General features: G+C 47.9%; 3 protein-coding genes across 8 annotated transcripts in view; 1 reads left to right on the top strand and 2 right to left on the bottom strand.

Moving 5' to 3' along the window:
• Positions 1–27,346, top strand: part of KIF3A (kinesin family member 3A) — a 199,943-nt gene that overhangs the window by 52,886 nt on the left and 119,711 nt on the right. The window lies entirely within an intron of this gene.
• On the bottom strand, positions 722–9,026 carry IL4 (interleukin 4). Of its 2 annotated transcripts, XM_006179596.2 has the most exons (4): positions 8,655–9,026; positions 8,329–8,376; positions 3,214–3,339; positions 722–883 (listed from the first exon to the last, which is right to left on the bottom strand). In XM_006179596.2, the coding sequence occupies exons 1-4, from the start codon at positions 8,787–8,789 to the stop codon at positions 791–793; spliced, it is 402 nt and encodes a 133-aa protein (XP_006179658.1). In that variant the 5' UTR covers positions 8,790–9,026; the 3' UTR covers positions 722–790. The 2 variants fall into 2 exon arrangements, with proteins under 2 accessions (XP_006179658.1, XP_032332591.1); XM_032476700.1 differs by lacking the exon at positions 8,329–8,376 and having other exon boundaries at positions 784–883.
• IL13 (interleukin 13) lies at positions 20,680–26,260 on the bottom strand. Of its 2 annotated transcripts, XM_006179595.3 has the most exons (4): positions 23,715–26,260; positions 22,609–22,662; positions 22,261–22,365; positions 20,680–21,934 (listed from the first exon to the last, which is right to left on the bottom strand). In XM_006179595.3, the coding sequence occupies exons 1-4, from the start codon at positions 23,844–23,846 to the stop codon at positions 21,815–21,817; spliced, it is 411 nt and encodes a 136-aa protein (XP_006179657.1). In that variant the 5' UTR covers positions 23,847–26,260; the 3' UTR covers positions 20,680–21,814. The 2 variants fall into 2 exon arrangements, with proteins under 2 accessions (XP_006179657.1, XP_032332590.1); XM_032476699.1 differs by having other exon boundaries at positions 22,609–23,809.

The raw sequence follows: 27,346 nt of genomic DNA, 5'->3' as shown, positions 1-27,346 counted from the left end.
GCAAATTATTTTTAGATCTTCTATTACCTTTGTGATTTTGAATGAATACTTACATCTCCTGTTCTTGTTCTGTCAGCCTTCAACAGTATTGCTTAACTGATCCCTCCCCAAGTGAGCTGGGGATATTAGTGCCCTACCTCTCTTTCCTTGTGCTTTCTCCTCTCAGTCATTTTCAACTATGCCCTTTATGTTGTCAGGTTGATAGCATTGACAGTCTGTTCTGTAACCACAACTAAATCCTCCATGCTTTGTCTTCTGGTTGATTCTAAGATTTGAGAATTGAAAGAATTTACATTATTAGGACTTTAAACATTTTTCACTGCAGAGCCATACAGTCTGCTAGAATTATCTTTCCCCTCTGTAGATTCAACATAACCACCTTCATGCCAGTGGGAGAAGACTGTTCTCAGCATCCAGTTGACACTTTTTCAATTCAGAATTACTTCGTAGTCAGTAGTGCTTATGGACCCATTCTCCAAGCTCTCTTAGATTAATTATCACTTACGTCTTGTGTGGCCTTGTATTTAATCATTTTGTGCATTATGTCCTCAGTGAGAGAAGAATCTCCTTGAAAGGGAAATGATCTTTCATTTTTCACTACCACACCAATTTGAGTCTCCCAGTAAATTAAACTGGTTTCCCCAAAAGTTGTCAAGTAAATATAGCCAGTGCTATTAAAGTGACATCATGCCATCAAATTCTACATATACTTTATTTTATTATGAGTTATAAATACATAAATATTTTTAAAATAAGGCTATTAAAAACTCATAAATTAAAATATTCGGCTTCAACATTTTGAGTATTTCTCCTTCATAATCTTCTTTAGCCTTTCCAAGAAGTCTCTCAATGTGCTCTTCTTGGAGTCATTCACAGAACAGGTCTAAAAAAGAAACATTTCGTTAGTTTGCATTGCTAAGTACTGGATCTTGCTGTCATGCCTGGCTACCTGGCACTTGGCCCTGAACACTGATGAAACCAGTACGCCCAGTCTAGCTTGGTTGGGAGTCTGACTCTGCCACTCAGCCAGCAGGATTTGCCTATTTTTGGTGCATATAGCTACACTCCTAGAAAGGGTCACTGTGCCATCACTGGCTGCCTTCTGGGTACTGCCATCCCTGGAGAAGTGTGTCACAGCTAGGTTCTGCTCAGGGGCATAACATGAAGGTAGAGTCTCAGACTTGCCCATTGTCGTCCTGGGCCTTCTGTGTGGCCGCCTGGACTGCTGAGAGAGATTCAGCATGTGTGCCCTCCTGCCCATTAAACAGCAGCATCACAGCCTGGCAGCACTTCAGGTGGAAAGGATTCCTGGTACCAGCCACCAGGCCACTGCTTCATTTTGAATCTCAGCCCTACCAGTTATTAATTGCATTGCCTAGAACAAACTACTTCATTTATAAAAGGTTCAGTTTCCTTCTTTGTAAAATGGGAACAGTAGTGCCTATTTCTTAAGGTAATAAGAGGATTGAAAGAGAGGATGAGTGTAGTATCCGCTCCCTGTTCTATTAGCTTATCTTATAAATAAAGCAGCAGGCCCTAGAAGGGGGGATGAATGTCCTCAATTCCTCTACTTGGCGTTAGATAATGTCTACTCTTTGCTCTCTCTCTTCTCTCCATCGTCAACTCTCCCCTCTTACTGGAGGATTCCCACCGGTATTTTGACATGCTCAGTATGTACCCCATTAAAAAGAACTTCCCTCACTCCACACCTGCCCTTCAGCTGTTGTTCTGTTCCTCTGCAACCTTATGGAAGAGCACCTCAGAGGAGTTGTCCACACTCAGTGTCCTTTCTTTTTACTCCTCCCTACCCCCATTTTCTATGGAACCCACTCCAGTCAGGCTTTCATTCCTGAATCTCCATTTATATCAGCATCACCAGTGGCCTCTGTCATGCCAAATCCAGTGGGCATTCTCCAGTGTTCATCTTACTTGACCTTTTAATACATTTGACACAATTGATCACTTCCTCCTCCTTAAGAGTTTCTTCACTTGCCTTCTGAGGTACCACACTTTAATTTCCTCCTATTGCACTGGTTACTTCTCTTTTGCATAACCCTCCTCTGGTAACCTCTGTATGTTAGAGTGCCTCTGGGCTCAGTCCTTGGATCGCTCCCTTTCTCTGTGTCATTCAGGTCTGTGACTTTAAACAACATCTTTCTGATAACCCTTCACTTTATATCACAAGTTCTGAGCTCTCCTTTCAGCTTCAGACTTTTTCAAAATTCTTATCAACATCTTCACTTGGCTACTCAGCAGGTACCTCAAACTTAACTGTGTATAAACTTGAACCTCGTGATCTTAACCTCCAGCCCTGCTTACCCTCCTCATTTTCCATATCTGTAAACAGCACCAACTATCCCCCAAAGGGCTCAGGCTAGGAACCAAGAGGTTACCTTTTACTATTTCCCTCACCCCTCACAGTAGCTCTGTCAGTAAGTTCTCTGGCTCTATTTTCAGTTATATCCCAAATCGGACAGCATCTACTGCTCCACTCTGTTAAAACCACCGTCATCTGAAGCCTGCAATGCTGTGGCCGTCTTGCTTCTATGCTTACCCCTGTTCAGTCTCTTTATTGCACAGTAGCCAGTGATCATTTAAAATCACCTAAATCAGATCATAGTCTCTGCCCTGCTCAAAACTGTCTGGGAGTTTCCCACCGTATCTGGGACAGAATCCCAAGTTCATGTGTGATCTCCTACTGAAATCTCCCTCGCTCACTCTGATCCAGCCATACTGGCCTTCCTCACTGATCTTTGAACATATGAAGCTTATTTCTACCTTAGGGTCTTTGCATAGCTGTTCCCTCTGCCTGGAATGTTCTTTCCAAGTTAGTCACATGGCGGGCTCTTTCACTTAATTCAGAATCTCTACAGATGATTTTACTAATTACTAAATCAGCCCTCTCCCTCATGACCCCTATGTTCTTTATTCCTAATTTTTTTGATTCCTATAATTTCATCATAGCACTTATCAATACTGGACGTCATATGACATGCTTGTTTGCTTTTATAACTCCCCCATTAGAACATTCTGTGAGAGCAAGAACAGTATCCCCGGTGCCTAGAGCAGTACCTATAAGCAACACTCACAGAGCCCCAGCAAATACCTGTCGAATGGATGAATGGGTTAATTGCCCAAGAGTCCTACTGTTCATAAGGAGGAGTATTTAGTATAAGGCTGCTGTCCAACAGGAGCCCAGTGAGTGCAGCTTACCGTGTTTGCCAGGCCGCTGAGGTTCCTGTCAAGTCCGCTCAGGTGTTTGCTCAAGCAGTTGTGGTGTCTGTAGATGTGCCGAAGAGCAGTTGCCGCCTTGCAGAAGGTTTCCTTCTCAGTCGTGTTCTAGAAAGAGAAACACCACAGATAGTTATGTGTTGGCTCGATTCTGAACGTGGGAGAGAGAGATGTTTCCTTCTGATCTGTTCTTTCCAGAAGGATGAATGGAGAAGGTGAATTTGCTCAACTGTGGATCTGGTGTTCCAGAGACTGGTGGCTGCTCATTGCAGCAAGCAGCCTCTCCCAGTTACCTACAAATGCAGCAGCATTTTCCTAAAACCTCCCAATTTCCTTTCCCTTGGAGGGTTTTGCTGAAAGGGTGCCTGAATCGAGTTACTCAGCTAAGTAACTGAGAGAGTGGGGATTTGAACATAGGGCCACCTATCTTTAGCCCATGTCTGTTCCTTTACCCCATACAGGCTATTCTTTCTGGGGAAGGGGTTGTATGTCTGTGAGCTTGTGGTCAGAGTCTGTTCTCTCTTATTCCTGTAAGGTCTTAGAATCCAGGTTTCCCTGGAAATCCCACATGCTTCTGAAATAAACAAGTGCCCATCCTTTGGCCAGGACAGCACTACTTTGGCCAGCACTCTCTCCATTTAGCCCTCCCCCTGGGAAGTAACAGTGTGAGGAGATAAGGGGTTTCCCCACAGCTAGAGGTGAATGCCAGGATCGGTGCTGGGTACCCCCGGGAGTTTGGCCTGGGGAGATCAGGGGCAGCTTCTGAGTGAGGGTGCTGGGCCTTGAACAGAGCTCCTCCAGTGTGCAGTGTCAGAACCTCCTTGGAATGCTGGCCGTTCTAATGTGGGTCTGGCCACATGGCTCTCCCTGCGGACGTTTGAGCCTTAGAAGAGGGAATGTATAAGGGGGAAACAGCTCTTGTTGAGAACCTGGGAGGAGGAGTATGTCTCAGTCTGATCAGGCCTAGCTAGGGTGTCCTCTCACTCTCCCCTGAAGAACAAAAGCATGGAGCCTGGAGGGTGGTCTTAGCTTGAGCCCAATCCAGATCAGATAAAACTATCTTCAGCCTCTGCCAGGCTAGGTTCTTGTCCCTTGCTGCTCAGAGTGTGGTCTTTGAAGCTGCAGCCAGGGCATCACCTGGGAACTTGTTAGAAATGCAGACTCTCAGGCCTCCCCCTGGACCCACTGAATCACAGTATACTACTGGATCTCCAGGGCATTTGCACTGTCCAGGCAGATTTTTAGGTTCTTACATGTATTTTCTGATTGTCAAACTTTTACTGTAAGAGTAATATGTATTTAACAGAAAAGGTTTCACTCATTATCCCACCAGCCAGAGATAACTACTGTTAAGATTTTTGATAACTGTCTTCCAGATTTTTTTAATACTTCTTTTTTTTTTTTGGCAGTAGGGACCAACTATTGATACTGTTTTATTTTCTTTCTTCTTTCTTTCTTTCTTTTTTTTTTTAGTGAAGTTACTGAGGATTAAACCTAGGACCTCATACCTACTAAGCACACATTCTGCCACTGAGCTGTTACCCTCCCCTGATTGATACTGTTTTGTAACCTTTTTACACTTAACATATAGTTCTAGCAATTTCTTAAGTCATTCAGTAGTATTTAAGAAGATGAGATTGAGAGCTGCATAGGAACCCAGGGCCTATATGCACCATAATCGATCAATCCCCTATCATTGCAGTTTTCTGCTTCTGTAAATAAAGTGGCAGTGAGTCATCTGTGTAAATTTTTGTTTTCATCTCTTATTTCTTTAGGCTAAATTCTAGAAGTGCAGTTCATATTTTAGGATTTTTCCAGGAGGATCTAGACCCAGACTGAGGCACCAGAATCCCAAATTATAGAAGCTTCCCCTGTTCTCCATGGAGCTTGGTGGCCCATGGGCAGGGCCTTAGGAAGAACATACACTTAATGAACTGGCCAAGAGCCCTCTGGACCCTGATTCTAGTTGGAAATTTAAGAGCGGTACCAATATCTTTGGGCTCTGGGGGTCAAGAAACCTCCCATAAATCACCATACCTCTGGGGGCAAGCAGAGGTGGTGAGGCCAAGGAGAACGCAGACACTAGGTGTGTGCAGATGTAGGCAGAGAGAAATGAGGTTCAAAAAGGCCAGAAGGAGACAAGACCCTTTGCTTATTTCTCCATCAAAATCTAATGAGCCTTTTCTAAAACTTTGGCTAGGATCTTAGAAATTATACTGCCTTAGTTTTGAGTGTATGGCCATATAATATAGGAAAACACACTAAAGATATTTTTCAAAGCCCTTCTAAAAGTAATTAGGATAAAATAGGAATTGAAAAGAGATTGAATTGAATAGAAAACTTGAAAAGAACTAATTCCAAAGGCTGGTTTAGCTTCAGGTCTTAAAGCTTTAGCTCCATTGGCATGGCAGCAACAGGATGACACTCCGTACCCACCACTTTCACCTGCTTGTTGAAATTTTGGTGCCTGAGTACATCTCGTGTGGCTCGAGGACACTTTGAGGACAGGTGGACCCCGCAGTTCAGAATTACTCAGGGAAGAGGCTCCAAAGGGAGCCTGGGCTCTTGACACAAAGAAGCCCGTCCCCCATGGGAATATAGCAGGTGGTGGAATGCCGGCCAGGAGACATCTGTGGCCAGGACTCTGTTAGAGTTCTAATCTGGGACATACAAATCCAGTCCTGTTTGTGTTATATTCATTATCTTCACTTTGGCCCAAATTTAGTCAGCCAGTGTTATATATGAAAAAATCCTTTACTTTCACTTTCAAAAGAAGATGTAAAGGTTGACGTAGAGCTCCCTGAAAAATTGTGTACTTCCAGCTCCCTTTGGTTGAGTAGGAAATACCTCCAACTAATGGTCCACTCAGGAAGTCCTTTGTAGACTGGCCACCTTGCTTGCCTTCCACCTTGCTCTTCCTCAGGCCACCTTAACTTCACTGACACCAGGAAGGCACTGTCCATGAAGCCCAAGATTTAGATCAGCACATTCTTCCAGCAGCTGCCAAGAGCAGGATGTGGCCCAACTTGGATGTAATGGAACACTTGATCCCCAAAAGAACTAAAATCAATACCCTGGATTTTGGAAAGATGTTCTTCTTTGAGAACACAAAGAAGTAACTTTTCCTCCCACATGTCACCTTTGTGGGTTTTGAAAATAACCACCTTTCTTTGTTCTGAAATATCTTAATAGGTAAGTAAGCAGGACTGAGTCTTTGAGGAAAAGAGAATGGGAAAAATGAAATTGTTAATCCAGGAGGAGTAGAAGCAGTTCGGGAGAAGGCATGAGGTAGGTAAGAGTGAAGGAAGGCCATATATTATATGGCCATACACTCAAAACTAAGGCAGCAGGGACTGGTTGTAGGAGCTGGCTCTCCATGTGGCGAGGGAGTCTGTGAGAACTGAGTGAAGAGGAGGGCCAAGAACAGAAGGAAAGCAGCATGGCAAGGCCTGCAGCTCAGGGTGGGGGGTGAGGGGTGGCTGGGTCTTCTAGAGATAGGCTAGAGCAGGGTCGCCCTGGGCTTGGAGTCATGGGGGGTTTCATCATTTCCAACCGTTGGCCCTCTTTCTTAGAATTATTGCTTCTCTACAACCAGTTTTTGCCTTTAGTCAAGAGTTATATCATACAATAACACTTTCCACTAACTCAAGAGTTGGATTCCAACAAACTTTCAAAATCATTTTCATATCTTCAGATGTAGAAACTGAGGCACAAAGAGAGGTGGAGACTTGCTAAGGGCTACATAGTTAAAGGCAGAACTGGGGCTAAAGCCACAGACTCTCGCTTCCAGACCCTTGGCACTTCTTTTGGGGCCCTGCGCTTGGCTTTGGTAGAGCCCTCTCGGCAGTGCAGTCGCCCTCTGGAGAACCCAGAGTACAACTCAGTGGACTCTTGGCTATTTTATGTATCTATATAAAATATTAACATAGTCTCCAAGTCCTTCCAATCTACTGAGGGACAGAGTCTGATACAGGATCAGTTTCTGAAGGATGGAGTTATATAATATATATTACATAATGTTATATATTATACCTTTATATTATATACATAATATCATATAATTACATTACAGTATTATGTATTATTGTATATCCAGCTCCTGGAATAATCTTTAATGAAATGAGATCATCCAGACAGAGTCCTGAAGAACAGTTTTCCTTCCCAGTAGGGCAGGCCTGGTCTGTGGCCTGGGTGCTGGTGTGAGGCCCTGACCTACCCACAGGGCTTCACTCCTGGCCAAGTAACCCTCCAGTACACGTGGAAAGCAGGTGGTTAGGAGACCACTGGTAGATTGAAGCTCTGGGTTTTTCATTCTCAGTCTTGTGTTTCCATGAAAACAGGAACTGATGTGCACAAAGCTATTGATATGGCTGTAGTCATGTGTTTGTCAGAGAAAATGCACTATCAGCTGTCAAATCTATCTCCTCCCACTGCACATCAGGGGGTGGGGGTGAGGAGGAAAGGCGAGACGCCCCAGCAGGAGCAGCCAGAGGCAGGGATATGTTGAACCCTATCTGGCAGACAGTTGTGGACAGGCCGGAGAGGAGTTGGCAGGACAGAAGCAGCTTAGGGCCTCTGGACAGCCATGCCCAGAGGTGGTGGACCGTTAGGTGACCAGGCTGCGGAAGAGGAGGGGCTCTGGTGATAACTTTTCTGTTGCCGTAGGAAGTCTCTTAGACAAAATGAAAGCTCTCTCAACCTGTAATCTCAATATCTGTTTTTGTGAGAGTATTTGGTTTTTCAGAAATGTATGGGCTAGAAAAATTCTCTCCTTTAACAAGTATTTCTTGAGTGCCTCCTATATTCTAGGCCAGGCCTGGGTAAAATCCTAAAGAGCTTTTCCTTGACTGTGGTCTGAATTATGACTACAAAACCCAAGCTTTCTATTATACATCTTCTAAATCAAGTGAAACCAGACACACCAAAACATATTTGAGAATAAAGATCAGAATTCTTGTTCTTTGAAAACATTTCACATTTTACAGTTAATTTGGGCCTGCTTGCTCTCTGTTTAAAAAGTTTCTTGTTCAAATACTTGTGGATAGCTCTCCTCACCAAATCACCCATCTGCCAAAGCAGACCCAGGACAGCTCTTACCTTTGGGGCAGCAAAGACGTCTGCTACAGTCAGCTCCATGCACGAATTCTTGGCCCAGGCAGGAACGAGAGAGCAAGAGACAGAGTTACCTCCAACTGCACAGAGTAATCCTTGCTGAGTACTTCTCACTCCCTAAACTGAGAAAACTTCCTATAGTTCCTCAGGGAAAAAAAAAAATGCCAGGAGAAAAGTCTCCACTCTGCTCCCGGTCCTGTCACCAGTCACCAACTCCCAGCTCCCTGGACGCTGTTGTGTTCTCACAGTCTGAGAAGTACGCACAGCATCACCAGAACATCTGGAGAGATGGTGCCAGATAGCTTACTCACCTTTCTCGCAGTGAGGGTGTTCAGCGTTTTGATGATCTCTTGCAAGGTGATATCACACTTGTGTCCGTGGGCAAAGTTGCTGGTACAAACCAGTAAGCAGACCAGGGTTGGGATCAGTTGGTAAGTGAGACCCATTAATAGATCTCTATTTGCCCTGACAATGTGAGGCAATTAGTTTACCAGGAGAAGCTAACAATGCAATTCTGACAAAGATATCTCTATATATAGATATAAAATTGCTGAAACTGAGGGAAAATCAGTTTACATTGGAAATTTTCGTTACACCAAGTTGTCAGTCATTTGGGGCCAATCAGCTTGTCTCTTCCAGGAGAAAAAATGCCTCACAGAAACAGGTAAAATGTTCCTGTGAAATCAGACCAGTAGGAAAATGAAACCTTTTTTTAAAATTAACTACAAAGTATCAGCATAGGAAATTACACCATTTGCTCTTTAGGTTAATCTTATCAGCTGGGGGTTGCTGCTGGCTTTTTGCTTTGCATAAAAGGAGGAGGCCACAGGTGTCCGAATTTGTTTTAGTGCAACCCTCCTGGGGAAAGATAGAGTAATATCAAGAAAGTTTGACTTGATTAGCCTTTCAGCCTGGCTTCTTCCAAGTATGGGTGGCATCTGGGAAACTCTCCTTTTGTGGAAAAGCTGATCTGGGGTTCTTTCTCTGGGTAGAAGTCACGTAACGGGCACAGATTCTCTCCTGTCCCAACACTCAGGCATTCTGTTCTTCCAGATTCGGGATTTTGGCCAAGGACAAGTAACATCAGGGCTTAGTTTGGGTCACATCAGTTCACACAATTAGGGGGCTTTAGGCAAGACATGTCGATCCCTAGGTTTCAGGGATGACCGGTTAGAAAACAGAATTTAAATACATGCTCAGCTAATTAGGAAAAAGTGCCATAGTCTGAAATCAGTTGCCCTGGTCAATGTGCCACCACTTGCCCAGGTTCCTCAGTCTAATTCCCGTGGACCCAGTGAGGCCCTGAGCATCCCCACCATTCACTCAGATGCAGAAGGATTCCTATGTCCCAGATGCCACTGCTTTTTCCTCCCTGAGCCTTTCCTTCTCTTTCACTTCCCTTCTCTTGGTTTCTGACCTTCCTCTCCCTACTGATTTTCCCTGGAAGATCACACAGAAAAGATACTGCTAAGGTTCTTCCTGTGCTTTGGATTTTGTTATAGTGCCTTGCACTCTGTGAAGAAAAGGATCTGGATAATTCTATCAGGAAGGTCCTAGAACCCTATTTAGGATCCTTCCCTTGGGGCTGTGCAGGCAGTTTGCCAAACTCAGTGCCTTGACTTCTGAACCAACTGTTTTGTTGAGCTAGACTTCATAGGTTAAGGACATAGTCTCCATTAGACTGCCCACACTTCACACACTAGCTGCAAATTCAGGAGTCCCCAGTCCACCCTCACTTCTGGCCAGCTGGCTCCAAGTTTGAGTTCCCACTGTCCTCTCAGGTTCAATAATTTGCTAGAATGACTCACAGAACTCAGGAAAACACTATACATAAGGTTATAGTTTTATTATAGCAAAAGGATACCAGTCAGACCCAAAAGAAGAGACACGGAAGGTAAGGTCCAGGACGGTCTCAGACATGAAGCTTCCTGTCTTCTCCCCATGGAGTCAGAACGTGTCACTTCCCCAGTACCTTGATGTGTGACTCCACTCAGTGTGTGCCAACCAGGGCAGCTCATCTTAGCTTCAATGTCCAGTTTTACTGGGGTGTCATTCAGTAGGCGTGGCTGATCGAATCAGTGGCTATTTGGTTGACCCCATCTTTCAGCCCCTTCCCTAGCTCTTATCACAATAGCTTAATGGTGTGACCAGTCTCCACTTTGAGTGGCCCCATTAGCATAAACTCTCAGGGCTTGCCAGGAGTAGCAAAGACACTCTTATCTCTTGGAAAATCCCAAGGATTTAGGGGCTACCTCCCAGGAACTTGACAGAGACCAGTCACATTCCTTATTCAGGGGGTTTAGAGGTTACTTCCCAAGAGCCAGAACAAAGGTCAGACTTCTCTGGGTGGGTTCATTTTTTTTAAATAGGTATTTATCTTTTTTCCAGTTTTATTGAGATATGATTGACATACAGCACTGTATAAGTTTAAAGTGTACAGCATAGTGATTTAACGTATAGTGAAATGATCACAATAAGTTTAGTTAACATCCATCATCTAATATAGGTACAACAACAAAAAAGTTTTTTTTCCTTGTGATGAGAACTTTTAGGATTTACTCTCTTAACAACTTTCTTTTTTTAAAATGTCTCCTTTATTCACAATATATTTCTTTTCTTTTTTTTAAATTGAAGTATAGTCAGTTTACAATGATGTGTCGATTTCTGGTGTACAGCACAGTACTTCAGTCATATAGGAACATACATATATTCATTTTCATATTCTTTTTCACCATAGGTTACTATAAGGTATTGCATATAGTTTCCTGTGCTATACTGTATAAACTTGTTATTTATCTATTTTATGTATATTAGTTAGTATCTACAAATCTCAAACTCCCCATTTATTTCTCCCCACCCCCCAGCAACCACAAGTCTGTATTCTATGTCTGTGAGTCTGTTTCTAAGTCTAAATAAGTTCGTCTTTTTTTTTTTTTTCAGATTCCACATATAAGTGATCTCATATGGTATTTTTCTTTCTCTTTCTGACTTACTTCACTTAGAATGACATTCTCCAGGTCCATCTATGTTGCTGCAAATGACATTATTTTACTATTATTTATGGCTGAGTAGTATTCCACTGTATAAATACACCGCAGCTTCTTTATCCAGTCATCTGTCAATGGACATTTAGGTTGTTTCCATGTCTTGGCTATTGTAAATAGTGTTGCTATGAACATTGGGGTGCATGTATCATTTTGAATTAAGGTTCCTTCTGGATATATGCCCAGGAATGGGATTGCTGGATCATATGGTAAGTCTGGTTTTAGTCTTTTGAGGAATCTCCATACTGTTTTTCATAATGGCTGCACTAAACTACATTCCCACCAAGAGTATAGGAGGGTTCCCTTTTCTCCACATCCTCTCCAGCATTTACCATTTGTGGACTTTTGAATGATGGCCATTCTGACTGGTGTAAGGTAATACCTCATTGTAGTTTTGATTTGCATTTCTCTGATAACTAGTGATACTGAGCATTTTTTCCATGTACCTATTGGCCATTCGTATGTCTTCATTGGAGAATTGCTTGTTTAGGTCTTCTTCCCATTTTTGGATTGGGTTGTTTGTTTTTTCTTGTTAAGTTGTATGAGCTCTTAACAACTTTCAAATATACTATACAGCAGTGTTAACTGTAGTCATCATGTACATTACATCCCTAGTACTTATTTATCTCATAACTGGAAGTTTGTACCTTTTGACCACCTTCATCCAATTCCCCCTCCCCCCAATCCCCACTTATAGTAACCACAATCTGACCCTTTTTTCTATGAGTTTGGTTTTATTTTGTTTTGTTTAGTTTCACGTATAGGTGAGATCATACAGTATTTGTCTTCATCTATCTGAGTTTTCATTTAGCATAATGCCTTTGAGGTCCATCCATGTTGTCACAGATGGCAGGGGTTCCTTCTTTTTTATGGCTGCATAATATTCCATTGTATATATACCACAACTTTTTTTTTTGTTTATCCATTTGTCCATTGATGGACACTTGGGTTGTTTCCATACCTTGCCTATTGTGAATAATGCTGCTCTGAACATGGTAGTGCAGTGTTTTTGCGTTAGTGGTTTTGTTTCTTTGGATATATTCCCAGAAGTGGAATTGCTGGGATTGTATGGTAGTTCTATTTTTAATTTTTTGAGGAACTTCCATACTGTTTTCCATAGTAGCTGTACCAATTCACATTCCCATCAGTAGTGCATGAAGCTTCCCTTTTCTCCACATCCTCACCAACATTCTTGTCTTGTTGAGGATAGCTATTCTAACAGGTGTGAGGTGTATCTCATTGTGGTTTTGATTTGTATTTCCCTGATGATTAGTGATACTGAATACTTTTTCATGAACCTGTTGGCCATTTGTATATCTTCTTTGGAAAAATGCCTATACAAGTTCTTTGTCCACTTTTAAATTAGATTATTTGTGTTTGTTTGCTGGGGTAAGTTTGTTCTTTGCTATGTAAATGGGGGAGTTAATAAGAAGGGCAGACTTCCTTCCAGGATAGGTGGAGACTTCAAATCCAGATTAACAATTATCTGGAGTAAAATGGTGCATGCTCCTTTCTTAAGGAAAGGTTTAAGTTAAAACAGGAGTAACCTTGGAAGTGCAGACAGACTGGAGGAGAGTCTAGGGTGCAGAGCACACCTCTCCAAGCCTTGGGGTTTGAGGGAGAGCTGGTGAGGAGGAGAGGTCAGCAGGATCCTGGTGTGTGGGGAAGGCAATAGAAAAGCTATCTACGTATTGAACAGTTGTTTTTTTGAGCACCTGCCTTTGCTGTGGACAAGACCCTGGGCTTGAGGTTCTAGGGGCAAAGATGTGAGTCAGAAAAGGAATATAATTTGGGATCCATAGTTCAGAAGCAGAATATAGTTTCTTTTTTCTTTTCTTTCTATGGAAAAAGGATAAACTTTCCAGGCTGTCAGGGGCTGACCAGAAGGTCCCCTTGAAGGGTAGAAGGGAAAAACAGCTGTCCTCCGCGCAGTTCGGCACCACGACAGGCATGCGGAGGCCCAGAAGGCAGACCACAGCCAGCCCCCACAAAGGGGCCTCTCCCAGCCTGCAGAAGGCCCAGGCAGGTGGAATGCCCCGACATGCAGAGACATGTTGAAGGCTCTGCTGGGCCCTGGCCGTGTCCATCAGAGGCTCCCTTCCCTCTCTGCAACCTGAGAGTTGAGACCAGCGCTAACACCTGTGAGGCAGCTACTCTCACCCTGAGCCATGCAGAAGAGCTTTTGTTTCAGGCCCTGGAACGTAGCAGGTATGAGCACTGGGTTTTGTTGCCCAGTAAACAAGCCTTTTGCCAATTCTATGACGGTGGGAAGATCACTAACTCTCTGTTTCCTCACCTGTGAAATGGGAATAATGTAGCTCCGCCTCAGGAATTCCTGTGAGGAGCCAGTGAGAGATTCCATGGAAGGTGCTTGGCACACATCACCCCATGAAATGTGGCTGTTCCCGGAGGCCCGTGGAGCATGTGGTGGGCCTTGGCAGCCCGTCAGTCCTGGCTGCCCTGCTTTCTCGCTGTGCCGCCTTAGACATGGCCCTCAGCCTCTTCTGTATGCTGGGGGTCATAGTTGAATGTGAGGTTGTGCTGAAGATGAGATAACTTCATGTTTTTATAGTAGTCAGACTAGTGCCTGTCACACAGTGAGTGTATTAGTATTATTATTAACTGTGTCTTTGGTTGGTTAGATGACTGTGTACTTAAATCTGTTAGGAAACCCGAGTGCAGACAGGGACAGTGGAGGTTTTGCTAGTGGACCCTTCCCCACACCTGTGTCTCTTGGATGTGTCTCTTTCTTTGTCTTTGAGGCCCCGTCACTGTTTTGGGTAGTCACTGTGGCCCTTTTGCTTCCGTATCTGGATTCATTTTGGGAAACAGCTACTGCGGTGATGCCTTACATAGAAAGCATTTCCTGCAGGAAAGTCGGTGTAATAAAAATGCTGGGAGGGTGGAGGTGCAGGCTCCAGGCTGGGTCCAGGACTCTGATGACCCACAGGAAGGACCACTACCCCTGAGGCTGCCACTGCAGGCCTGGAGCTCAAGGGCACACCCCCAGGCTGCCATCCCTGCACCCACAAACTGCTCCAGGGGAAAACCTCATCCCCACACCCCAGCCCAAGGGAGGATGGTGTCTGCCTCCCCAGTGCCCACAACAGCTCCCTGGAGAGCTGTTCACACCCAGACTCTAACTTCAGGGATGTCTGAGAGCTGGGGTTGTCTTGAGAGCTTGGAGGTTGAGCAGAGCAGCCAGTCTCCCTGGGCTGCTGGCTGATGATTCCTGCCTGTCCAGCCATCCCCAGGGCCCGCCCCACCCTGAGTCACACAGAAGAGCCCTTTCCAACTCCTCATGGGCTTATTCATGAAAAAAAGTTGGACTCCTCAAAGGGAGTGATACTTGGCAGAAATTGGTATACGTAGGCCTTAGCTTGGAGCAGGGGACTGGAGGGTGGGGCAGGGGTGCAGCAGTGGGAGGCCTGAAGGCAGGAGCTGTCTGAGGAACTGAAGGAAGTTGATGGGCCTGGGAGGGGAAACCAGCTAGGACACTGCAGTGCATCCTGTGAGAGAGGGAGCTGGCTTGGAGGGTGAGAGGGTGAGTACTGTGCTCTGGGAGTTACTCGGCAGCAGTAATGCTGACGTGAGGGCCCTGTGTCCTGGACTCAGGGGGACGTGGTTGTTCTGAACCCCACCCTGCCACTTACTCTCTTGATGACCTTGAAAAAGTACCCTGTCCAGAGTTCTCTGTCAAACTGGGCTAATAATAGGGGCATGAAAAGACTATATGAGGTAATAAATACAGTGTTTGGTGTGCCTGTCTTGTAGGAAGCCCATAAATGCCAACTCTCATTGTCATTTACATCATCATCGTTATCAGTAGCTCTTGGAATTGGCTGAATCTGAGGGTAAGGAAGAATGGGAAGGCACAGAGGACTCCAGGCTTCTGGCTTGGGGAAGTTCACAGAGAGGGCAGCTGAGGAGGTGGGGCGGTGGGACCATGAATTGAAGCACCTGCTGCTGGGGCCGCAGCTCTGACCTGAGGAGGGCCTGGGTTGTGGACACAGAGGGTGCGGCGGTCAAGGGAAGGACAGTACTACCCCGGGGTGGGGGGAGAAAAGAGAGGGAACAAGAAACAACTGTGGCACTTCAGTGACACGGAGGGGATAGGAAGGAGAAGAGGCAGGCAGCTGTGGCGTGAGAACGCTGGAGGACAAGTGGGTGGTCAGCTGGTCAGCAGGGTCAGATGTTCTTGGGTCAGGCGAGATAAGGGCGGGGCACTTCCTCTGGATTTAGTGATAGGAGATAATCAGTGACATCAGTGAGGTGGCTTCTGGAATGCAGTGGGCTCTGATGCCTGAGGCACACAGGCTCACCAAGTAGAAACAGTGGTGTCGATGCGTTGGAAGGCAGGTTTGTTGGGGTGCTGGCTGTGAGTGGTACGGGATCCCAGGTGGTCAGTAGTTATTTTTTTTAAATGGGACACACTTGAGCACACATTTCTCCAGCTCAGGAAATGGCAGCTCCACACACCAGGGTTCAAACCTCCTGTACCTCACACCCAATCTGGCACCAAAGCCTTTGCCTTCAGACTCTAGCCGGAGTTGTATGGTATGCTGGCTTAGAAGTGGGGCAGGTGGAGCAGAGATGAAACAAAATTGGCCAAAAGTTGCTAACTGTTGATGTTGGGCAGTGGATACTCTCAAGTTGCTTTTGTACTTGTTTGAAATTTCTCATAATAAAGGATTTTTAAGACTTGTATCAATAGAAAAATATGTATTTAATATTTATATTTGTGTATTATATAATATCATATATTCCTAGTTTTTGCATACCATATATAATACAATGTTGATGTAAATGATGTATAAAAATAAGTGCATGCTATATGGATTACATACACATCTCCAGAATCTGACCACATCCCACCCTCCAGTGCCACATCCACCATCATTTCCTACCTGGGTTTCTGCAGGAGCCTCCTCACTAGTCATACTGCTCCCTCCCTTGACCAGATGGTCTGGTCTTCACGTAGCAGCCAGAGTGCTTCTGTTGGGTGCCAACCAGACCATGTGGCTCCATCCTGCTTGGAGTCCTGCCCACCCCCTGCCCCGGCCACACAGATGCTTGGAGGAGCGTTTCAGCTTGTTCTTGCCAAGACTTTGACACCTGCTGTCCCCTCTCCCTGGTCAGTTCCCTTCATTGTTAATGCCTTTCTTAGCCACCCCCCTTGCCCCGCCCCACCACACACACACTTCATCCATGTCTTGGTTCTATCCTATTTCACCAGGGGCACTTCTCTGACCTCCCCTCACAACAGAGCAGCCTCTACCTGCCCTTGCAGCCCCCTGACTGCTCCATTGCCCTCCATAGCACTCATTATCCCCTGCACACCCTGTGTTATCTTGTTTGTGCGTCTGGTCTGCCCACCAGAGGTAGCCTTGTTTTGTTTACCGTGCATCCCTAGAACCTAAAACAGTGTCTGGCACCTAGTAAAGGCCTCAATAGATACTTGTTGAATGAATGAATTTCACAGAGAGGGCAGCTGAGATTTGGCCTAACTAATGACAAGGGAAATCAGGGGCACAGCTGAGACTTGAAACCAGGTCTGCTTGGGCCGTAAAGTCCTCCCTCCAACCTCCTAGAGAAGGCAGAGGAAATGGGATCCTGGGCACAGATGCAGGGAGGAGACAGGGACAGGAAACAAGGGGAGGAGGGAGCCAGGCAGGCAAGGCTGTGGACTCCAGCTTTGCTGAGTGGATGGTTAAGTAGCTCCTTCTGAGAGAGAGAAGCTGGCCGAGGAGTCTGCAGGACCTCTCCATCTGCGCCCAGGACGTGATGTCACTTCAGCCTCAGAGCTGGTGGCCCACCCTCCCCCATCTTCACCCCTCTGGTCTTCCTGCCCCAGCCAAGCAGGCTAGGTTAGGTGAAGAGTCTCAAGAATGGAGCATCTTGCTCTCTCTTCACCAACACAGGATCTGATTAGCCCAAGAAGATCCAGCCCATGGGAGGAATAGTGCAGGACCCCCTGTGTCACAGGCCCTTGCGGATGCCCACTTCCTCTCTTGAGACAGCCACTCCCAGGGAAGAGTTAGAAGTGAATTTAGGGGTCCTGGGCTAGTGCATCCAGGAAGCACTGCAGGCTCTTCCCAGCCCTGGCCTTGATCAGCTCCGTCATGGACCAGACAGACATCAAACTCCATGTTCTTTTGCTTTTATTTATTTTTTAAAATTAAACTTGTCTTTGTCCCCCAGTGGGAAATAAATATATGCTCCTTCTAAAGAGAAAATGTGGGGAAACCGAGATTAGAAGAAAGAGAAGGCAATAGATGAGAAACTGCTTTTCTTATATGGCAGCCCCTCCTGGCCTAGGGCCCTGGGCTCAGCAGTGGGTACGGACCCTCTCGTCCCTCAGAGGCCATCAGCTCTGGTCTACAGGGGTCACCACAGCCAGCTCAGGCTTCCCGCCCCCGTGGGTTTCAGGAAGAGCCCTTGAGCCCCACATTTGTCCAAGTGATGCAGAGAGTGGAGCTGACGAGAGTTGCTATATTTAATTTTGGCATCTGCGTCACTGGTGACCACACGGCAGCACCTGCCCAGGCAGCGTGCGGGTTGGCGTTTCTGAATGACACTTTGAGAGAATCACTTTCCACAAGAGAAGACACTCAGGAGGGGAAGGGAGAGAGCGCAACAGAAAGTGAGGTTGTAAGTAGAAAATTGCTTCTGGGATTTCAAATGGCTTCGTCATGGGGCCCTCCCTTGCTGCCGAGAAATCAGTTGATCTGGGAAAGTTTGTTGCAAACCCTCTGCTCTGTTGCTTTTGGGTGGAGCCGAGAAACGAATGAAGATAATGAGGCTTTATGACTTTTATTTTTCAGAGTAGGAGTGGGCAGCATGTGTGGGAGGGGTTCTGACACCAGCTTGGACCTCTAGAAAGTCTGGGTCCCTGGCCTGTGTGTCCCAGGCCAGGCTGCCCTGTCTGCACACAGCCTGGGCCTTCTTAGAAGGGAGTCAGCTCAAAGGAAGAGCGGTTTTTGAGTTTGCTCAAACTGACCAGCTGAATTAAGATCATAAGCAAAGGCACTTCCCTGTTGATCATAACGAAAAAATGATAAGCTGATGGATTCGATAAACCCCAGCCTTCAAGCTCCTGGGTCACGAGGAAATGAGATGCTGGCCCTTGTCCTCCTGGGTCCTGAGCAGTTCAGACAGCCAGCCTCAGAGGAACCCCTGAGGTGACTCGGAGTCTTTTCTGACACCTCATCTGAGCAGCAAACAGAGGTGTTTGGTGCCAAGTTCACTGGAAACTTGAGTGTATGTCTCACTTCCCACTTGAGCCCCAGCCCCTCTTCCAGTGAAACCTCCCAGGCCTGGGGTTCCCGGGTGCCAAGGGGCTCCCCACCCTGGGCCCCACGACCAGTATCCCCCTCCCACTCACCAAGCACTCTGTCTCTTCCTGACGCCCCTTCTCTCTGGGCCTTGCTCAGGGTTTACCTTGTGCCTGAGAGGAGTGAGACCACATGGTTAGAGAAAACTCCCAGCAGATACCTGAGGGGGTCAGTCCCCAGGTAGTGATGCTCCCAGCCTCAAGAGCTGACAAATACCTTTTTTTCTCTCTTTTCTTTATCTCTCATTCCTGGCTGGGCCCATCTTCCTCTTGCCGCCAGCAGGGGCTTGGTTCTGTGGTTCTGATAGGTCTGTCATTCCTGGAAGGCCCCAAGCTCCCTCTGGCTCACTGCCCACTGCCAGTAACCACAGGCTCCTGTCTGGGGTACAGTCTCGGAAGAGGAGGTGCAGGCAGGAGCTATGGGTGGTTGAGGATGTGGTGCGCTGCAGACCCCTAGTGGTGGGCTCTGGGTGGCCCTGTTGGCACTGTGCACCCAGTACGGCTTGGAATGTATCGTTGGGAAATCATAAGAGATCCTCCTCCATGTCAACCTCAGTTCCAGCCTCTGTTCATGGAAAATTCACATGGAATCTCACCAGAAATCTTTCCATCTTCCTTTTGGACAGTCAGGCCAAGGCCATGGATGGGCAGAGAAGACATGGGTCAAAGGTGATGCTACCAGAGAATGGATCACTAAGTTTTGTAGTTTTAAAAAAAATATACATTCTTCTGGCCTTAAAAATCCTCAAATCTCTGGATGGAAGGATAGTGGAGATCTTGCCCCTTACAATCACCCTTGAGTTTGGAATCTCCTATCCTCCCAGAATAGAGCATCCATCTCCAGTCTCTCTGTTGTTTAAAGACTTCTTTCCGCTGCTAAACTTTAAGTGCATGTGGTGTCTTGGTCATCTCTAGCCCAGACAGTTGGTGTGGTGCAGGCCACACAGACAGTCTTCAGCACAGTGTGACTTAACAGGTTCTGAGACCTCTTTGGCACAGAGACAATCACTTCCCACCCTGGACAGCCGGTGAGACACCCAGCTCCCGTGCCCCGTCCCAGGTCTTTCCTCCCCAGCTCAGCATCCCTAGATCCCTGCATAGTTGATCGTGGCTTCTTCCCTCGCCTCTGTCTGGGTGCATGTGAGAGGTCCACTCTCTTTGAGTGGCCCCTGGAGCAAGCTGCTGTGGTCATCTGCACCCTGGACAGTTCCTGCTGTGGCCTCTGTTGCCTGACTCACTCATGGTATGAGCTCTCCTGGGTGGCTGCCTCCACTGACTTCTGAGCATCGCTGTAGGTGTTCTCACAGGGCTCTGGGCTCCCCAGGGAGGGCGCCTGCCTGCCACTCAGCATTTAAGACTGATCTCTGGTGACCCACCACCCACTCACTGCAAGAGGCATCCTGTCCTTCCAAAGATTCACAGTGTAAACCGCGGCTGATAGCAGGCCCAGGGGCTGTGGCTTGCTGAGGCCTGCTGCTTCCTGTGCTCCATGTGCTGGCCTGGGCCAAGGGAGAAGCAAAAAGACTTGCTTGGAGGAGCAGTCTGACCAGGACCCTACAACCTTAGCTGTCCACCCCAGTCACTCCACAGTCCAGGGGCTGCAAGTCATTGGTGCGTCTTTGTTCAGAGGTGGTGAGTGTGCACTCACTAGTGCTGAGAGGTGTCCAGACGTAGAACAGACTGTCCCTAAAGAGTTAAGTAGTGAGCTCCCCCTCAGGGGAGGTGCCCGCACCTGCTGAGGACACAATTATACAGGTTGTGCATTCAGGCCAGATGATGTTTGGACAGAGGGACGCAGGGTGGTTAAGTGTGTGCTCTTTGGAGTTGGATTGAGTTTGGGCTTCAAATCCTGACTTTGCTTCTTAGCGGCTATGGGACCTTGGGCAAGCCACTTTCGCTTCCCCGAGCCTCAGAGAGGGTCTGAGGGAGACACCAGAGGGTGTGTGGGTAGAGCCAGACACAGGCTGGCCACTCATGAAGATCTGTAGCCATGAGTGACTTCCATGATCTCTGCCTGCTCCAGATGCCCTCCTTGAACCCTGACACCCTGGCCCTGTGGGTGGTCGTTGGGGGACTTCCTCCTGGCCAGGTCCTCTCTCCCCAGGGGCTTGCCTACTTTCTTTCAGCCCAAGTCTTGTCCCTCACTCCCCCTCCATTCCATCCTAGGCCCCCTCCTCCAACTGGTCTTAAAGAAAAGCTCCTCAGAGTCTTAAGAACACAGGCCAACATCCCCAAAGGTCAAAATAAAAGGCAAAAACCGTCAGGTCTCTTGTAACCATCTTTATTCCCAGCTTCCAACTTGACAAAGTCAATGCAACAACTAATTCAATGACCCCTCCCCCAATCCCCACATACCATACGCAGTGTTCTAGGCTGCTATTCTATATATTATTAACTCTTTGATAACATATTTTAATACTTTAAATACAAGGAAAAACAATAAATTACTTGGTTGAAGGCCAACTGCTGGCTGGCAGACAAGAGTGCTCCTGTCTACTGTCCCTGCCTTGGCCCCAGGACCCCAGTGAGGTAGCAGAAGTTTGTGTACAGTACTTATTCCCAGGGCTTCCTAATGCCCACTGCGTTAGTGCTGGAGCCTCAAGTCTCCAGGCCCTTGGCTCCAAGTTCTGGCAGTAACAGTCCCTTCCTATCCCCAGTACAGACAAAAACACTTGTTTAAATAACACATAATAATAAATAAGACCAAGAAGAAATGTGCCTAGGCTGCTCTCTGCCTTAGTTGCCCCTGTGTAAAGCAGGTCCCTCTTTCACTGTGTGTCCAGCCAGGGTTGCACCCACCGAAATGCTACAGTTTGCACTAAGGATGGGGAAGTTGTGTGGGACAACATCCACCCTTGTCCACTGAGCTTGGAGCCCTGGATGCAAGAGGCTCTCCAGGCTGAGCCCCAGGCACCAAGGCAAGGGGTAGCTGGGGTCGGCTAGGCTCAAGGCAGACAGCACAGGCTGAGGTCTAAGCTAAGGAAATCTTACCCCCCCCAACCCTCCTCCAGTCTCCCCAAGAAATTTCTGACATCTGAAAGAAAAATGAATCTGCAATTTAAATGGTCAGGGTCCCTCTCTGCAAATAATAACGCTAACTTTTCTTGCTCCAGTTGAAACTTCTGTAGTGAAAAACGTTCCTTGAGTGTTGGAGCAGGGTTTTTATGAACTGGGTCACTTTGATTTTGGTGTCTCGGACGTGTTCGCTGGAAACCTGCAGCAGGACAGAGAGGCCGGTGCGTTGGTGGGGACGCCAGAGCCAGGACGGCCAGCATCCGCCAGGGGCTTTCCTGGGGCCGCTGGTTCAGTCCTCATAAAAGCCTCCATGAGGTGGGTGCTGTTATTATGCACATTTTATAGATGTGGAACTGAAGCTCAGGGAGGAGTCTTGGAAATCCCAAAGACACGTCCCTGCTTCCACAGTGCACTTACCCCTGGGTGGACACATGCCTCAGATGCTCAGCTGGGTTCCCATGAAGCTCCCAGTGTGAGCCCAGGGCTGACAGAAGTGTGTGCAGGGTTGGGACTGGGGGATTTTACCTTGGCTGAGAGCTTGTGAGGACAGAGGGCATTCAGCATCCTCTGGGTCCTCTGGATGACACTGCAGTTGGTGATGTTGATCAGGGATTCCCGGGCTGCACAGTACTGCGGGGAGGAGAACACTGGGGAGTCAGGTGGCACCTATAGGGAGTTTGCGGGAGGAGTAGGGCTAAGGGGCGTGGTGGAGGTGCATCTGGGTGGTGGGAGGAGCCCAGATTATGAAGGAGCAGAGAGTGGTTCTTGAAGCTTGCTTAGAACCCATGCTTAAGCCGTGTGAGCCATGCTCAGGGAAGACAAGCCAAGGATTATGGCCTCAGCCACCTCTCCGCCAGCATCCAGGGTCCTCACCATGCTGGTCGTCAGGTTGATGCTCCATACCATGCTGCCGTTGCACAGGGGTGCCTGAGGGAGCAAAGAATAGTGAGCCGAGTGCTGGCAGGATCCCAGGCCTGCCCAGTGAGGCCAGATCTCCACAGGGATCAGGCCCCACAAGCAGAGGTAGGCCTGGGACCTCCAATGTTCTTGAGCTTCATTTCCTGCTCTGCACATTGGGAGAGACCCATTGTACAGAGTCTTGAAGCTGACAGAGAAAAACTGAGTGGCGCAGCCAGTAAGGGACAAGCCTTGTGTGAAGCTTGCCACAGCAGGGGCTAGAGGACCGATGACAATGACACCAGGACATCAATAGGGGGCCTACAGGGAGGGGCCAGGGCAGTGTTAGGTGAAGGAGGAGGTGGCCAGGTCAATCAGATGGGAGGCAGTGAGGGTCTAGTATATCAAACATCCTGCCTTCTGAATTGGGGTCCACTGCAATTCGGAGTATGGGCACTCTGGTGTCAGCCAGTAATGGTACTGGCTTGAATCTGACTTTTGTCAGTTAACCTCACTGAAGCTTAGTCAGTAAAATTGGGATATCGTACCTTCCTCTTAAGGTGGTTAGCAGTGATGAAATGAGATGTAAAGTCCCAGCAATGGGCTTGGCACATTATCAGTGCTCAAAAATGTGAGCCATCATCACTGGGGAGAGGAGCTGACTCTACTAATGAATCCTTCTGTAAGGATGGGCGTAACTAAGATGCTGTGAATAACGGCCTCATAATTGCATTCAAATCCAGTTAGCAAATGCCAAATAGTTCCAGGAGGGTGCCAGCCCTTCTCTGCTTTCCTCTTTTCAGAGTGGCTGTGTGGGAGCTGGCTAGGCCAGGGGAGCAGGTGGTCCCTAGAGGCTCTGCCCAGTCTCTGCATGCATCCATCTGTACTGCTGCACCCCTGAGCCTGTCTCCTCTCCCTCATGGCCAGGCCTGTCCTCTAGTCCATGGGGCTTCTTCCTGACTCACAGGCATCTTATTAAGATCAGGCCCAACCTTCCTGGCCCAGACCGTGACCAGTACCCTTCCCGAGAGTGGTGCACCCTTGCATCCTCAGAGCTGGGATCCTGGTCAGCAGGCACTCACCTTCTGGTTCTGGGTAATGTTGACCAGTTCTTCAATGAGCTCCTTGAGGGCTTTAGGGGAAGGCGTAGGGACCGGGGAGGCGAGGCCGCCAATGCAGGTGAAAGCAATGACCACGGTCATCCAGAGCGCCATGGAGCCTGGAGCCAGTACACGAGGAGCGAGGAGCAGATGTGTAGGCTGGCCTGAGCTGAGCAGCTTGTGGCCTTGGCCTCTTGTGGCAGCTTTTATAGGCCCAAGTGGTGACGCCTCATACCGTGGTCTCTGCTTTGTCGGGCACTATCTAGAAACCACATCTTTACTCATCTTGATTTTACTTTGTGGAAAATCCAGCATCGCATAAAGGAAAGCATCTGATTTCTTGTGGACTTATTACTGAGAGGGGTCTGGGGCAGTTTCCAAGATCTGGATGAGCTCACTTCAGGGGTAGGTGAGAGGGCCCTTAGGGCACACTGGTGTCAGCCGTGCCAGCTGGAACTCTAGCACTTTTGCTTGGTCTCCACCCTGAGTGCCCACCCAGCTCCTGACATGAGACCCCTCTGGGTCACCAGAAATGCTGGGCAGACAATGTATGACCACAGTCTATCAGATGTGGGAATCCAGGGGTTTTATTATTATTTTCTTTTTTTTTTTTTTTCAGTGAACTGGTCTCTTACATTACCAAAGCAATGGTTGCTTTAGATACAAAATTCAAACAGGATAAAAGGAGAAAAGCAAAGTTCACTTCTCTTGGCCCACCTGATTCCCTGTCAGCCCCATGGTGGGAAGGATTGTAGTTCAGATTCCCAACTCTCCCGGTTGAAAGCTTCAGTCAGATTCAAGGATCCTCCTGGGACCTTTCCTTTGAAAAGTTGCTTTGATGATAATTCTGAGCGTGGGCAGCCTGGTCACTGGATGCCCCACCCAGGCCTTCAGAGCAGGCCTATCCTGCTGGGATTCCCTCAGTGGGCCAGGCTGGCAAGAGGCAGATCCAGCCTTAGCCCTGGAGAGTAACTGTTCTCACTGCCACTGAGACCTGGCGTGACCACTTCTGTACACCAGTACCTGTGAGACCAACCTCTGCCCTCTGAGGGCTTCAAGTTTGGAGATCGAAGGCTGTGGAGGGCAACTCCTGGGCCTGCTCCGACTCCAAAGTCCCCTGTGGGCAGCCCACCCCCTGCACGGACTGGCATGTAGCCGTTTCCATGCTTTTCCTCATTTCTCAAGAAGTCCTCCAGAAACCCGCGCAACAGAGGCTGCAGCATTTGCCTATTGGATGCTGATGTCAAGCTCCCTCCCTCACCCACTTTCTCCCCAAGCCAGAGCCTTCCCTAAGACCCCCTCTCTCTGCCTGCTCAGGCTCCCTCTGTCCTACTTCACTGGGGCTCAGCCTCCTCACAACGGTCTTCCAAGGGACGCTGGAGCTGTCGTTCCTGCTCAGAAGCCTCTTGGCCTTGCTCACCCTCTTCTGTCACCTGTAGCAGGATTCCCACCCTCTCTTCTCTCCCAGCCCCAAGCTTCCCAGCGTAATTTCAGACCGTGAGGGCTGAAGGCCAGGCTCTGCCCCTTGTGGCTCCCCAGTGTCTGGAGTGCTGCCACCTGCTTGTATGACCCATACGTGGGCCTGTTTCTTCATCCGTTGAATAGTCAGCAGCATCTCCTGTGGGTTCTCTGTGTTGGGGGAAGGAGTGGGGAATCACCGAGGGCTGCGCCAAGATGAGTGGAACGACCCCCTCTCTAGAACTGGCAACACCCTGCTGGAAGCGGTGGGCAGGCGCCCCGCGCGTGGGAGAGGGCTCGCGTTCGCAGAGATGCCCAGGAGAGATACAGCGCCGCCTTATGTAATGGGAGATGTGGCTGATAAACGGGATCTCCGCAGCCCGTCCCCCTCGGCGGCAGCATGCGTTGGCTGGTGCCTGAGGGAGGGGTGAGAGTTCAGACCCGCTTCTCCGCTCCGCCGACCTGTGGAGCGCCTGCCGCAGCCCCCTGCTCTAGTCCGCGCGGGTCGAATGCTTTCCAAGCGCCAGGCAGGGCCGCGGTGTGCCTGTGCGCAACAGCAAGGGGATGGGCGCACGATCCTGCGGGGGATGCGGCCAAGCTGCCCACCCCTCCTCCTGCGCCGTAGGGGCTGCGTCGTGTCCTCAGCCCCGGAGGAGCCCCCGCGGGCTATGTTAGCTAGTTTCTTCTTTTCAGGGGGCCTGGGTTCACATCCCGGAATACTGCAGTCAACACAGGCTAGAAAAGGGCTGCACCGGGCACTTGACACACGTGGCTTGCAACTCTCAACCAGCGGCGGCGGCGTTGGTCCCTGCCCTCACGTCCTGGTCTTAAGGTGCGGAACCCTGCGCTCAGCGCCTCCGAGGAGCCTGCCAGGGATTCGAGGCCAGGGCTAGAGGAGGGGGAGTCGCCTTGTCCTCGCCACGAATCGGACCGCTGGCGTTGGGGCCACTCTTCCTTGCTACCAGCCCGCCCTGCGCGAAGTTTCGGAAAACTTCCTTTTCCAATTTTCTCCCCCCGACTTCGGCTGTCCGTTGGAAAGGAGATGCCCAGTCAGTAGGAGTAAGGGTTAGGCGAGCTGTTTAAATAACGTCAAGTATCTGATTTGCTAAATTTTCATTTTATGAAAGTTATACGTGCATATAATTGTAAAAAATCAAATAATTTGAGGCTGATTATGAAAAACAGCAGTTTTAAGTCACTTCTGTTGGTCAGCACGTCTTGTGAGTGAGGCACTGACTGGCCTACTTTGTTCACTCCAGTCTTTTTAGGAATGTCTGCATAGCAAACAACCTTGGCAGAGATAGCATCTTCCTCTAAGCAAAAGGCGGGCAGACTTACTGTCCATTATTAGCATAATAACCGTTCCCTAAACTCAGGCTTCCTCTCCTGTAATGCAGCCACTGTGTATACAGGTGTCATCTGGCTCTCTTGGCATCACTCTGTGAGAAATGGGGTTCAAGGAACCAGATAAAAGGTAATACTTTCACACTAGTGCTGTGTCTAACAAACTGTTCTTTGTCTCTGATCGGGGAGTCTTGCGTCTTCTGCCAGCCTCCCCTAAACACATTAGCATGCAAGTGGGATAAAATCTCAGAGCCTTCAGTTGTTGAAAAGCAGCTCCTCACCCCTACTTCCTTGGCCTCTTCTCAGGAGGAACCACGACCTTAACTGTTTCTTTTTGGTATTTAACTTCTCCTTGTTTCTAGATTTCTTGATTTTCAGACACAGGCCTTATCTGTGGTCTTTGATGAATATTTAATCTTTTCTCCTCCTTGCTGTCTTTCTTACACTTGCATCTTTCCTTTTTTCTCATCCTACCAATATGTACAAATCATCATTTGGATCAGTCAAAAGCCTTGTTTACTGTTTACATAATTATGCTATTATATTCTTAGCTGAAACAAGTGGTTAACTAAGATTAATTTTCCCTCAAAACTTTATTCCTCTGGAGTTAATAATTGTCTTGTTTTCCCATTTGCTTAGTTTTCTATATTCCTCTCAGTGATTTAACCCTAAATTCTCAGCCACTTATATAAATCATCTTTCAACAGATTTGGGTAAATCAGTTGTTCTGACAATTTTGTCTTCCCAAGAAAGTCTCCCATAGTGCCTGCTGACCTGCTCTGACATGGACAGCTACCTTCTGACAGCTTCAA

This window comes from Camelus ferus, chromosome 3, assembly GCF_009834535.1.
Source record: "Camelus ferus isolate YT-003-E chromosome 3, BCGSAC_Cfer_1.0, whole genome shotgun sequence".
Taxonomy (NCBI): Eukaryota; Metazoa; Chordata; class Mammalia; order Artiodactyla; family Camelidae; genus Camelus; species Camelus ferus.
The sequence above is the reverse complement of the archived record's forward strand: the minus strand, read 5'-3'. Positions and strand labels throughout refer to the sequence as shown.

Bases quoted from the DNA above. Each gene is read 5' to 3' on its own strand.
- IL4 (XM_006179596.2), bottom strand. From the start codon at position 8,789: ATGGGTCTCACTTACCAACTGATCCCAACCCTGGTCTGCTTACTGGTT. The intron at 3,340-8,328 runs GTAAGAGCTGTC...TTCTCTTTCTAG, and splicing joins ACGTCTTTGCTGCCCCAAAG to AACACGACTGAGAAGGAAAC. The intron at 884-3,213 runs GTAAGCTGCACT...TTTCTTTTTTAG, and splicing joins TCAGCGGCCTGGCAAACACG to ACCTGTTCTGTGAATGACTC.
- IL13 (XM_032476699.1), bottom strand. From the start codon at position 22,809: ATGTGCAGAGCAGGAAATGAAGCTCAAGAACATTGGAGGTCCCAGGCC. The intron at 22,366-22,608 runs GTGAGGACCCTG...TCCTCCCCGCAG, and splicing joins TCAACCTGACGACCAGCATG to TACTGTGCAGCCCGGGAATC. The intron at 21,935-22,260 runs GTAAAATCCCCC...GTCCTGCTGCAG, and splicing joins CTCACAAGCTCTCAGCCAAG to GTTTCCAGCGAACACGTCCG.